Source organism: Neopelma chrysocephalum, unplaced genomic scaffold, assembly GCF_003984885.1.
Source record: "Neopelma chrysocephalum unplaced genomic scaffold, ASM398488v2 Primary Assembly neopelma1_72, whole genome shotgun sequence".
Taxonomy (NCBI): Eukaryota; Metazoa; Chordata; class Aves; order Passeriformes; family Pipridae; genus Neopelma; species Neopelma chrysocephalum.
In genome coordinates this window covers 10,104,964-10,118,918 of record NW_020897732.1, presented here as the reverse complement: position 1 = coordinate 10,118,918, position 13,955 = coordinate 10,104,964, and the positions used below count along the sequence as shown (strand labels likewise).

Below are 13,955 nucleotides of genomic sequence, written 5' to 3'. Positions count from 1 at the left end.
TTCCACACCTTGTCCTTTAACCTACATTTTGGATGAAAGATCTTTAAGCATTCAAGGTGTTAAGACCTGTAAAATTGATAGAGCAATTTGAGTACAGAGGGGCACTCATCCCTGACTGCTGAGTTGCCATACTGTACCAGAATTATTTCTGAATGATGCTCTCCATCACTTGTGATTTTCCAGGTCTCTAAACTTCCTCTCTTCCCATAATAAAAGTCAAAATACCTGCCACAGGCACATTTCTCCATCACACCATGCCCAAAACTTTTATACAAGATTCTTCACAGTATTATATTCTCCATCTTCAACAGAGAAGGGTGAAAACCATCCCTATCCTCTTCCTGCCATTAGTCATAAAGGAAAGAAGAACACATCATTTATAACAGCAGACATATTAATGAGAAGTGATTAAGGCTAAACTTCAGAAAATGTGTGTCACATTGCCACCACTGCCAAAAAATTCCTACATGAACCTGAACAAATAATTCTAGACTTGAATTTCCTAGCTGTGTAATGAGGATTGTTGTCACAGGATAATGATTGAGAGACACTTGCATGGTAAAGTGCTGAGGATCTCTGTGAAAAATGTTAATTCAGTTTCTAAAAGCCTTTCACAAAGAACAGGAGGATTAAATTAATGGCAGATCGGAAAGACAGGCTGAGAACTGCTCTTGTCTACCTTGATCTATAGCCCAGGCCACAGAAGAGTTAAGTGCAGGAAGAGAGACATCCCTGATGAATTGCCTGTCTCCAGCATGACAAGTGAATGGAAAAGCCCCACCACTGATGAAATACTGACTTTTAACAGACAAAAGTTACACACCATACTGTGATTTCAAACTTGGACTAAGAAAAACCCTCTCACTTGAAAGGGAAGAGTAACTTGGGGGTTTTTTTATGTATCGGCAGTAGGGCCTGGTAAGCTTGTATTTAGAATTAAATAAATACTGCATCGTTCACTAGCAGCAAAGATCCCATACTTCACATTGAGGAAAACAATATATAGGATGAGATGTGTGGCAATGGATTTTATTAGATGACCTCTTTCTTATCAAAATCTGGGCACTGCCAGCCTGTTTTTCATCACTTTGTTGCACGTGCTCAACAGAGCTCCAAGAACAGCGTTAGAAAAAACTCTTGGGTCTTACACACTCCACTGAAGAGGTCAGTTAAAAATGCAATTTCAGATGTTAAGCCCCAATTGCATGGTCATTCCAAAGTTAACTGCAGTTCCATAAGCAGAACTTGATCCAAATAGGGTGAAAAAAAAACAACCAGCATTTACTGACGCTACAAAAAGGGGCAACTACTGAAAGATTCTTCCAGTTCTCCCAAGACAAGCAATCATCGAGGTAAACTCCTAAGGCCAGTGAGAAGAAAAACATGGGATGCAGAAATGGTAGAGTGGAAGTCATTAAACAATACCACGTAATACTGCACATAAGCATGATTAGCTTTGGCACAATTTTTCCTCATGACTGAGATTCATGCAGCTTTCTCACCTTTCTTTGTGAAAAGGAGGTGATAAATGGAAAAAATCAAGTTTCAGCTAGAAACTCCTGCCTTCTTCCAGCATGACTTCCCCTTCCAAAAACATCACACTGTTCATTTTATTCAAACCCTCAAAACAGGCACCTTTTGGTAACACTGTGTATTTTAATTTCCCTGGCATCTGTGAGAGTTCCCCTGCATCAGTGACTCCTACGTCAGTCTTAAAAGGTCCAATGCAGAAAAGAACAAGGCCAGTGTTGTAAACACATTCAATTACTGATGGATTGCAGAAATTTTTTGAACATCTGTCCTTTGCTGAGAGGTGCAAAGGAATAGAAACTCGTGCTGTCAACACGAGTCAACAGAGCTCAGTTATTATTGTTATAGATGCAGATCAGCCTCACTGAGGAAGTATTTATTGCTTCTCCTGCCTTGAATTATAACTGCAGACTCTTTGACAAATGAGCCTGCAGGAGGTTTAGTCCCCATGGAGGTCCATAGCCTTGTAAATACTGTGACAAGTCCAACTGGCCTGCTGTGTAGCTAAAGATCAGCTTTTGGGGTTGTGCACTATTTGGAGGTGTATCCCTCTTTGCCAGGGTGGTAGGAGGCTTACATTTAGCAGACCAGCTTGTACTTCAACGCTCTGTGAAAATGAGGAGGCTGTGACCTGGAGATGACAGATCCCACCCACAGTTTTTTATTGCTTTGGAGATTGTGTAGGCACTGTATAACCATCCCTAATGCCATCCATTGAATATGCTCCCCTGATAATTTTTAAGGAAAGCAAACTCCGTGACTGTATTGGCTTAATTTAATAGCAGGCCATCAGAGAAACAAATCGATGCCTCCAGATGGATAACCTTGAGTTAATCCCACATCGAGGAGAAAACTTTCCACCTTGTTTGCGGGAAGACTCTACCACTACAGCTTCAGAAAATTTAGGCAGCTCATTTTGCCAGTGCCAAGGACAGATAGATCAAGGACACTGAGCACTTAAAGCCTCGGTAGACAGAGAGCAACCACCAGGAGGCAATTCCAGGAAAACCTGCCACAGATACCCATTTGGGCACTGTATTTCTGCAGCAACACCATAAACTTTGTTAGCTAACTATATTCCTGAGAATACAGGTATGCAACATCACTCCATTGATTTACAACAGTGTTACACACAACATCTGCAGTATTTACAAAATCACCAGCAGTTCTCATCCTTTACAGGTTATACTGCAAAAGCACTGCCATGGTAAGGCCTGCAAAAGTCACTGTATTTGATTTAGTGCATCACTCTCAACAGGTTAATGGTATGGCAGGGAAGATGAACACCCCAGGACTTTTTAAGCCTAATAAATTGAGTTTACCACCAAGGGATTCAACCACTACAAGGAAGGTGAAGCTTTGGGTATATCCTACCTTGCGAGAAGCATTTTTGTCTGCGCTCTCCACATCACCGTCCAAGAATGGCATGGCAAATGAGCTGAGATCCTGCAAGGACAGAGAAGAAAAACTGATGTCCTTTATTCATGTCTTCTTCCTTCCATCAGAGCATTCCATGACCGCAGCCCAGAGATCTATTTCCAAAGTGCCCACTGCTTCACCCACACCAATTGCTGGCAAGCAATAACACGGCCCCTGATTGTTCTCCGTGGCTGAAACCAATGGCAGATGTGAGTTACAAGTGAATAGGGAGCCCTTAGCAGTGCTTGCACTACATCATCATCTAAAACCACCTGCAGCCGAAGGAAAAAGTCCTGTGTTGAAACTTTCAAGGGGAGGTACCCAAATGCCACAGGAAAATTGTTAGGAAATTGCAGTTTAAATACAGTCACTTGCTCAGCAAATGCCTGCCTTGTCTTTAGTGGAATGTATGATCTTAAAGAGTATTTATGGCAACAAATACAACCTGAATGAGACTATGTTGATGTTCCCAGAAATACACAACATATATAACAAAGAGGGAGAAAACTGTGGCACGCTGCTCGGGGAGGAAATAACCAATTTACTTGCACAAGTGAGAGAGGAGCAGCCAATTCTGCAGGACTAAAGACAATAAAGCCATAAGAAAAGCACACATGCTCATCTTTAACTAACAAAAACAAACTGCAATTATATTCCACCTCCTGCCGTCTGTTCTGTTTATGCTGCTTCATGTTCCAGCCACAGGGTTTTTAGAGCTCCTTTCTACGTGCATAAGGAAATTATGTTAGTGTCAAGTTTAGCATCTGTTTGATCGGAAAAGTAGATAATGAGCAATTCTGTGACCAAAGGCATGAGGTTGCCTAATGCTGTGTGCTGAAGAATTGAGTCTTGGGTCCTAAATCATCTTCTAAATGTCAGGAATACCTTCCCAACACAGAACCTCCCACATGTGAGGCATCAGCCTTTCCATGTAATGATTCAGTGCTCCTTTACCACCACATCTGCATGCACTTAAAAGAGTTCAAAACATAAATAAATAGCAATTTCACATAAACCTAATTTGTGATCAAATAGAGCTTAATTAAAAATTAGCGCCGTCCGGGAAGTCTTCAGGGCTTGCTTGTCTTCAGAACTCAGAGAAGCCCCAGGTCTAATCACATCTCACTGTATAATCATAATAAATCCAAAATATGCTCAAAAATGTGTATAACTTAGGCATAATCCTTACAAGTGTTCGAAAATATTCTGGTTACATAATTGAACAACAAAAATAAGGAACAAAATATTGAATTACTGGAACTGAAACACATGGGAATAATTCATGCCAAGTTGAAAAGGAAAAAAAGAAAGCAGCAGCCAGGCTTGGCCAAGCTGGCCCCAAATCATTAGGCCCCAAACCAAAGTATTCATGGTAAATTCATCTGTTCCCAGCTCTATCCATGCACATTCAATAGGAACTATCTACAACAGCTCAACTACATAAAATCACCCTCATCGCCAAGCTTTGACATCTGTGCTTCACATCACCTTTGTTTGCAGCTAAAAACATAGGGAAACACCTCAAAACCAAAAGAAGAGGCAATTTTCTTGATTTAGATTTTCACTCTTATCAAGATTTGACTGAGGCTGAACCAGACACTACAGGACCTTACAGAAAAGCTTCTGTATTAATTTGCTTATTCTCATAATTATTTAGGATTAAAATTACTGACTCCATATAAAAATTAGCCATAAATAGCATTTATAAACACTGTCAATAAACAGATTATCATTATTATTATTATTATTATTATTACTTCATATGTTACTGAAGGACTTAAGTGAAGAATCTCTGTGAAGAAGTTAAAGAGCCTAATGGAAAGTTACACAAAAACATATCCCCTTGTGTTTACTTTAATTTAGCCAAAGGATTTACCATCATTTTCCTCTACCCATCTTCGGTAGTGCAGAAGCTGGAATCTGATGTATGCTAAGTCATTTTCCATGGAATAAATCAAGCAAAAAACCTCCTTGGAGCTCCATGTATTAGCGTCCCTATATTACTACTTAGTGTAACTTCCAGGGAGAAAACTGGCTATTTGGGAAGGCTGGAGACCAGATGGAAGAAACTGGGTTTAAGGGGACACATATCTTGTAATCAGGGTCAAAAAAGCTGTTCAGAAAATCTGGAACTGAGAGGAATGAAACCGTAAGTTCTGTTTTTGAGTAGAAACCTTTAAACCAGCAGGGGGTAGGTAGGTACAACTCTTTTTCTAGGAGCTAAATTTCAGTTCTCAGTTACAATTCCAAGCAAAAAACCACACATATATATATATATATATATATTCTAAAGTCTAAAAGTATCATGAAACCCATCTGATGACTCTATTCTAATTTGTAACTCTCAGGTATCATGGAGGTATGCTAACTTCATCTGTCTCCACATCCAGAACAGATGTAAGCAGAAATAACTGGAGCCAGAGCTTTCTGGGCAGCATGAGATCTTTCTTTGTTAATACGGGGCTGAAGAACGTTTTAAATTGGACAATAGTTGTACTTTTAGTCCTGTGATAAAGTCTGTAATTGTAGCTGCTACCTAACAATTTTTTAATTTTTCACTTCTTCACAGGATTCTATATGTGAAGGCATTCATTTACAGAAGGAAAAAATACATATATCAAGTGCCAGGCTTCAAATAGTGCTGTCTCAATTCCAACCTGGTGGTGAAGCAAGGATTTATTAGATGCTTATTCTCCCTTTACACGTATCTCTGCAGAATATAGACAGATATCAATTTGTTTCTAACGTTCCTCGTCATCCAGAAGCACACATGATGATGCAGTTGATGATACAGTAACTCGTAAAAAAAATAAAAATAAAAACTGCTCCAAAAGTGTTGCAAAACACCACAGAACTCTTGACAGGCCAGTGGTGCAGCCCTTGCCCTTGTCACAGATCTGACTGCTCTGATCTTATGCCAACAGATACACACTGAAGGCTCCCTCTGCCCTTAACCAGGAATTGAAACCGTTCTTAGACAGCTGTCTTGCTCTCTAGCTCTGCTGTGCTGCACTTGGAATAAGCACCCTGGACAACCACATGGTTCTGGAGAGACCTTTAAAACTTTCAGCAAAGGCAGCCAGTGGTGTCCTGGTATGAGGAAGAATCCTTCAGGCTGCAGAGCCCTGGCTGAAGAACAAACGGCGTCACGCCCTGTGCCCACCACTCCTGCACTATATCCTTGGACAGACAACTTCCACAGATACCACAGTCTGTGATCACCCCTGTAAGGAGCAAAGGCAGCTCTTGGTGCTGTTAACCTGGAATTAAGAGTATGAAAAGTCTGTTTTGCAAAGTTTTGTCAGCTTTCCTGCCACGCTTGTGCTCCCCAGTCAGTCCTTTCATCACTCAGCACCACCTGACAGCCAGACACCACTCCTGCCACTCCAGCTACAAAAAATGACCTCTTGAGCAGTTTAGATTCACTTTACAGCCACAAAGCCGCTGCAGATTTATTTTGTTTTCAATCTACTTTTATTTACAAGAGGTTGTCATGGCAGCTCCTGTTATATTTGCTGAAGAATACGGCCCCAGGGATAGCAAAGATTTTTCTGGAGGACGGCAGAGCTGTGACACAGCAGAACCAGGGCTCAGTGCTCCTGCCGCCAGTCAGGCTCCCTCCTGGAGAGGGAAATCTCCCACAACACCTACTCAACAGGTGATTTCCCAGTGCAAGTCAGGATTATTCTGTCTGCATTTACACTCACCTTCTCTACCACTTCTTTCCCTATTTCCTCTGGAGGAACAGCAGATATCTGGAAGGTTACAGATCCTCCACCCTAATTTCTCCACCAAAGGTGAGACTAACTCTAGGGTGATTCTGGTCTGGGTCACCTGTACATCTAGAGGGTGATCCTTCTTAAATCCAAACCTTTTTCCTTTGACATCCCTTATATCAGAATAGTTGGGATGGTGTGAATAGAAGGAAAAATAAAATTCTTGTTCTTTGATATCCTGGTAAAACAAAGAAGCTTTTCTCAGAACTGTTCTGGAAAATAGGAAGGAAAACCACATTTGAGGATGCAGAAAGCAAATACGCTGGCTGGCACAGCATAGCCAAATAGCAACAGGAACAAGATCTGGTTAGCCAAGCCATTTTTCACCTTTTCCAGTCAGTTCCACTGTTCTTTTCCTTACTTACAGGGAGAATTCCCTGGAATTCTTACAGGGAGAGTTCCTGCCAAAAAGCTTGCCCAGACACTCTGGTCTGGAGGCTGCTGCAGTTGGAGACCTTGGTGTCAGAAAAGGGCTTCCAGCAATTCTGCTGCAGAGGCTGCAGACTTAAATAACAGATCACCAAAGCCTTGAATCTAGTAAAAAACACAGGATAAACAGGATTCCTGTTTTACTATTGTTTTACTTCAAGGCTACTTTGGCAGCCAGGCTGATAAATTTTCTACACAACATCTGAAGCCAAGGGGCCAGCAAGGTACCCTGGGGCACACTGCAACTGCCAGGCCAGAGATAATTTCCAATGTATTTTGGGTGGAAGTAGGACCTTCCTGTGGCCCTGCTCATCAGCGGCTGGGTATCAGAGTATTTCACAACCAGCTTTGGAAATGTCCATTCAAACACAAGGCATGACCATGAACAACAGGCTGATGTGAAATCTTTGCCCATGGTGGTGGGTGCCCGTGAATATTGTCAGCTTTTGCACCATGTTTCTGAGGTGACTCAGGTCAGAAGAGCTTCCTGGTAGCCCCACAGCCCATCTCTGGTGAAAGGCTGGGTTCCTCAGCTACAAGCAATTTCAGAGTCCCAGCGTGGGTAGCATCATGCAGTCCTGACTCCTGATGGTGTCACCTCTGAGATGTTATTTTTCTGCTTCACTCAGTTCTATATATGTGCTAGGATTGCACCAAATTTAAGGATGTGAAATGCCTGCCAGACATTACAGTTTCTTTTTACAACATAACTCAAGCAGAAGGTGACACTTTACTAAGACAGCTTTTCAATAAGGGGAGACAGCTACTTTAATAAAATAAACGAAGAAAACAACATACAGAGAAATTAAGCTGAGTGCTGACTAAAAAATTGCTAAAAACTGCACTCCTCAGCATCACACCTTAACAGGGCTCTGTGGGTCTCCTTCTCTGCTAATGTTACTGAGCTATGAGCACTTCAACTATCCTAACAAGGACGAAGAAGGTCGGGATTTTTATTAACATTGGCTGTGAACAGTTTCCTTCATTGCACTCTGCACACCAGCAGATTTTTTTTAGATCAACCTTGGATTCGTACCTATTACAAGCCTATGTAAAACTCTGAATAGCAAATATGCTACATATGCTAATGACCTCTGAGCAGAATCCAAAGTTTGATCTCTGTGGAATAGAGGGCACAGCTTGGTAGCTCTGCTTGCATAGAAATTTGTCCTTTTCTTTGGTAACAATGCTATCTATAAGCCTTGGGGGGTTTATAACAGATCACTCAATTATTGCACAAGAAAAGATTCAAAACTGACATACACAGGAATTTCTGTCCTTTTGTTTTGATATACCAGTCATAGTAAAGTATAATAAGGCTTGCTACGCTGCTTTATTCCTTCAGGAGTAGGTTGCTCACTGCTTTGCTTTCCTCACTCCCCCGTGCCATGCAGACTGCAGCATGTGTTTTGGAGACAAGAGATATAAGTCGTACTGTGAGACTGAGGATGCTGGTGACTAAGTCTCGGTATGACTCAATGGGAGTGGGCAGTAACAGATGTACAAGGCTGGTTAGATTTGTGCAAGCCAGCTTTGCACTGCACAAGGCTGTACCAATTTATTTGTTTGCTATTACTTTTAAGGGTATTTATAGTATAAAAGAACAATTGAGTGGGTCTGAAGAGTTTGAGATGGTAGAAATGAGACAGAGAGACTTGGCTGAGGAGGCCATACTGCGAATCCTGTGTTTAGTTTTGGGCCCCTCATGGCAAGAAAGACATTGAGGTGCTGGAGAGTGTCCAGAGAAGGGCAATGAAGCCAGTGAAGGGTCTGGAGCACAAGTTTGATGAGAGTTGGCTGAGGGAGCTGGGGGTGTTTAGCCTGGGAAAAAAGGAGGCTCGGGGGGACCTTATCCCTCTTACAACTGCCTGAAAGGAAGTTGTAGTCAGATGGGGGTTGGTATCTTCTCCCAAAAAACAGGACAAGGGGGAATGGTGAAGATGGCAGGTTAAAGGTGGACTCAATGACCTTAGAGGTCTTTTCCAACCACAATGACTCTATGATTTTGTCTGCAGCATGAAGATGCCAGAGGCAGCACAGGCCAGGACTTACTGGGTGTCTGTGTAGGACCAGCTGTGTGCACTTTGGTGTCAAGGTAGATACAGCATCAGAATTGAAACAAGAGAGGGTAAATCACCCCAAAATGACACGCCTGGAAAAAATGGGAAATATTCCCATCTCCAAAGAGATGTTAATCTAAAAAGTTAGGGAGCAATGGCTGGCCAAAATCTAACTGAGATGTGAAAATCCCCAACCATCAGGTGATTATTCAGTGTCCTATATAAAAACCTTGCATGAGAAAACTTTGCATAAGAAAACCAGAGTATATGCAATTTAAAGGTATTTCTTTCAGCTGCAACAAAAACCAGACAAGGTCCTAAAGAGCTACTGAAGCCACTTCTTCCTTGTTCTCACCCACAGGTCACCCAGCTTGGATTGCCATCACTTGGTCAGAAAGAGCTGCTAAAACTAAGAATTTCAAGGGGAAGGGGATAAAGAGAGCCCTGAAACCAGTAAGTCCTTGCTATTTCCTTGAAAACAGCTGTCTCCCGAGCTGTTCTTCCTGAGTTATCCTGATCAGGGGATACCAGCAGCCTCCAGCACACCCTTCTTCAATTCTGAATGTCCTGACCGATCCTGACAGGTATTAATCTCCAGCAGTCTACAGCAAATTCACCTTTTTTCCTTCTGAGGCTGTAGACAAGATCCATCAACAAAAACCGCCAAGAGACCATGGATTGTTTTTTGCGTTGTTCTCAATCTCAGACTTAAATCACCAGAACACATTTCCTACGCTGCTCACAGAAAAAATGAAGTTTTCTCTCAAGCCTTGTGCTCTCCTGCCAGGAACCACCACCGTGTCTTGTTGGTGATTCAGCCTTTGCAGATGAGCTGAGCACAGGCAGCCTGGGGTGGGATGCAACCTCTTCTGCCTGGAGCCCCATCCTGTTTCGATTGTGCAGAGAGCTCAGGGCTGTATGGAAATGCTGTGATGATGCTGTCCACCTCACCAGCAAGTCACAGACCATCATGAGAGGCTCTCTGACAAAGCCAGAATAGGAACCCCACACACACTTGCACAGCCTGGTTTGTCAGCTCCTTCACACCATGAACCACACAGCACACTGACTTGGCAGCACGTTTACTACAACAGCAGATGGACAACCCAGCAAACGTGCAAATAATGAAATGTCATTAAAAAAAAAAAAGGAGAGAGAGAGAAAGTGAAGGAACAGCAGAGAAAGCAAGCCAGGGAGGAAACCAAAATTCTTAATGTTCCTTGTGACACAACCACGATCCACATACAAACCCATCATGAAGTGCTATCCTGGGGTGCTCAGCCAAAGACAACCTTTCTCTGGTGAGGCATTTCATTCCAGAAGCACCCAAAGTTAAGAAACACAAGGTAAAAGGAGAAGATAACATACCTCAGTCGTGGAAAATGTGGTCAGATGAGTGATGAGGGAATTAAGAAACAACCAAGACACACGACTATAGGCAAGGACTGCAGGAGCCTGAAAATATTCCCCTTCAAATGGCATAGACTCAGTGCCAACAAAATTGCTTTCCAATACTTATAAGGTTGCCTTACATAAACAAGACACAGGATCCCAATGTGTTCGGAGGGGAAAGCTCACATTTGCTATAAAACACAACTTCAGCCACAGCGAAACGCAGAACCACAGGAAACAAAAGATGATTTTGCCATAATGTAATGAAAACATTTGAGATGCTGCAGCACAGGAGCAATCTGAAGGGGATTCAAAGCCAGGATCATACTGAGGCTTACTAAATCCTCTCTACACTTCAGCTACTCTAAAAGTCACTGTGTTTTGTATTTATTTATGGTTTTCCCCGCTCTCTGTAAGCCAAATATCTTCAAAAACCATTTCCTCAAGGAAGAGGAAAACAAAACAAAATCAGAGCTGAAAAACCCCAGCTGATGGCCTTATCTGAGAAGAACTCACAGGGTTCTCTCTTGCAGATATATATAAAGAAAAAAATGTGACATTCACACCAGGCAGAAAACCTCTGCCATAAATACTTGAACTGCAACCATTTTTTCCAGTTCACTGCATTTAGGAAGACAGCTGCCTGTTGCCTCCTCTTTACATTCTTGTCAGTTAATAGCCATGAATAATCTTAATAATTAGAAGAAAGCTTAGAGATGGAAAGCCAGGCAAGTGAGAGACCCGCCCTGATCAAGTAGTCCCTCAAGTAAAAAAGAAAGGGAAAAAAAAAAGTGGAAGCAAAGAGGAAATTAGGCAAGGAAAGGATGAACAGGATGGCTCTGTGCTTGGTGTGATGAAGATCTGAATGGGAGGTCAAAGGAGACAACACATGGAGTCCACAGTGAGGAAAGATTCCCCTCTTGATGCTTTCCTGACACATTTTCCTGCATCTCTCTGCAGCCTAAGAGAACAATTTCACATCTATGCAGTTGATAGTCAATTTGCTGTAGTTTTTCTTACACTTTAAGAAACGTGTAAAAAGAGACCAATATATACAATATGCTTTATTTCCTAGGCTAGACCACTTTTTTCTTTTCCTAAAAGAATGGATGTCTTCATTCATCACCCTCTGAACTCCTTATTTAAAGAGGCATTTTGCTGAAGCTGGCAACATAAAAAGCCCTGAAGGGCAGAGAAAAGCTCAAATTCTCAGAGATAACCTAGAAAACTTTATCACACTCATAGTACAGTATTCTGCCCAAATCCAGCTTGTGTATACTTTAACTCCCACCCTTGGCTTTGAGCTAAGAAATGCAGAGATGTGGAACCATTACTAGATTATCAGTTAGCAGTGCCTTGCAATACTAATAAATCACAATACATCGTTCATCCTGTGGGAATCCAAAGCGCTTTGCAAACTGCATATCCAGTCCAGAATAGCTTCATGAGTGGACTTAAGTGATGAGACTTTAATTGCCTGCTCCAGCTTTTGGGATTAGCTCTGGGAAGGCATTAAGGATAACGTATCTGTCACCTAACTTCAGCCACCTGAAACACTAGTCATCTACCCCACAATTTATGTCCAGCCTAGAGAGAAGGGAAAAGCCAGCATCTCCAGTGGGCAATTTGGTCCCAGCTCACAGATTATTCTGAGCTGGAAGGGACCTACAGGGATCATTGAGACCAACTCTTAAGTGAATGGCCCACATGGGGATCAAACCCCCAGACCCTGGTGTTATGAGCACTATTCTCTAACCAGCTGAGCTAATCTCATTTCCCGGGTAGGGGAGAGGCTGAACAACTTCCTTAAACTTCGGAGGATCCAACACAGGATAAACGAACCCCGCATCTCACCTCTCCCTCTTTACTGCCTATACAGTGGGAATAAAATAACTCATTTTCCCCCCCCCCCCCCACGTTCGGAGAGCAAGCTGTCCAAACAAGGGAATGCATCTTACTACGGGGTAGGCGGCAGCTCCCAGCGTGGTTTACACCAGCTCACGTTCTCCCGGCTCCGGGGAGCGGCGGGAGCGGCGTAGCCATGACAACACCCGGCGGAGCGGAGGCTGCGACATCCCCGCAGGAGGCTGAGTAAATACTCCCGCAGCTCCGCTCCCTCGGAGTTGTACGGCTGTCAGGACTCAGCCGGGCTAATCCCAGCCCAGCTTCGCTCACGTCCTTGCTTTGCAGTCTAGACACAGGACAGGTATCCGTGCGGTGGGGAGCACAGTGAGGCCCTAAGCTCTGCTGGTTACTAAAATGGTGTTTTCTTTGCTGCTGTGTAGAAAACAGGGTGAACTCTTTGACAGGAGTGAAATGAAGGAACCACTGTGTCCAATTGAAACAACTAGAATTTGAATTTTAAGAAAACAAGCCAGCTCTAAAACCTCTGAGAAAAGCATGTTTGTGAAGAGAATTGGCATAATCTAAAGGAAATGTCCAAGGGATAGTGTATCTCGCACTTCCAGACCTCCTCACACCAAGCCCTGGTCACTCTTGTTAAGGCTGTTTCAAGGGATGTGCTCCAAAAAGCACCATAGTTCTGCTTGGAAAAAGGTATTGGAAGACACCAGTGACCACCTCTGATGAAAGATGGATAAAATATTTACCCATCTGGAAAATCTTATGAACAATGAGACATACAGGAGAACATAACAAAGGGATTACTCACTCTCACTTGAAATAGCCATCACTGAAAATAAGTTTTCGCAGTGGGTCAGTGTGGAAATAATCCTCGTGTGGAAAGGGAAGCACAGAAATAACACACACTGAGTTTTTTTTCTAATTAGTGTACAGGCAATACTAAAATTTTAAGGAAGATATTTCCCCAAGTAAACTTCAGGCTTCTTTCAAGGACTATGGCTTTCATTAATATCTACTATTTATTTTTTTTTCCCCCAGAAATTGTTCCTAGTTTAGATCCAGTGCAGGGGAAAAAAAAGCTTTCAAATGCACCATACTAATTTCTGACTCCTTTCGTAAGAGTCTTCTGATTTTAGCCATCTTAATCTTCACAAGCCCATTTAAGCACTGTGTTACAATGGGCCTTTCTGAACATGATGTGGAGAAAGGACAAGCAAACACACGCTCAGGGAAATCCAGCTGGAAACTCAACCTCGTTACCTACATATACAGGTTGCCAAATGTGACTTCTGCCCTATGAAGTGGTTTTGAAGCCCAGCAGACACTGGTGGGCTGAAACAGGCAAATCTGCATTTGATTTGGCTGACAGTTGGGGCATCAAAATGTGTCGAGCAGCGTTCGATCCTGCTCGGAGAGTGTGGGAAGCATTTCCAAGTGAGCAGGACACCCCGGACACAGTGACAGATGGGCAGAGGACGAGCCTGGC

At 42.7% G+C, this 13,955-nt stretch overlaps 1 protein-coding gene across 3 annotated transcripts in view; it reads right to left on the bottom strand.

Moving 5' to 3' along the window:
- PRKAG2 (protein kinase AMP-activated non-catalytic subunit gamma 2) overlaps positions 1-13,955 on the bottom strand; it is a 214,164-nt gene that overhangs the window by 144,003 nt on the left and 56,206 nt on the right. For all 3 annotated transcript variants that reach the window (XM_027686925.1, XM_027686928.1, XM_027686927.1), the window contains exon 2: positions 2,905-2,976. In XM_027686925.1, the coding sequence (XP_027542726.1) occupies positions 2,905-2,976 (72 nt within the window). The remainder of the gene's footprint in view (positions 1-2,904; positions 2,977-13,955) is intronic.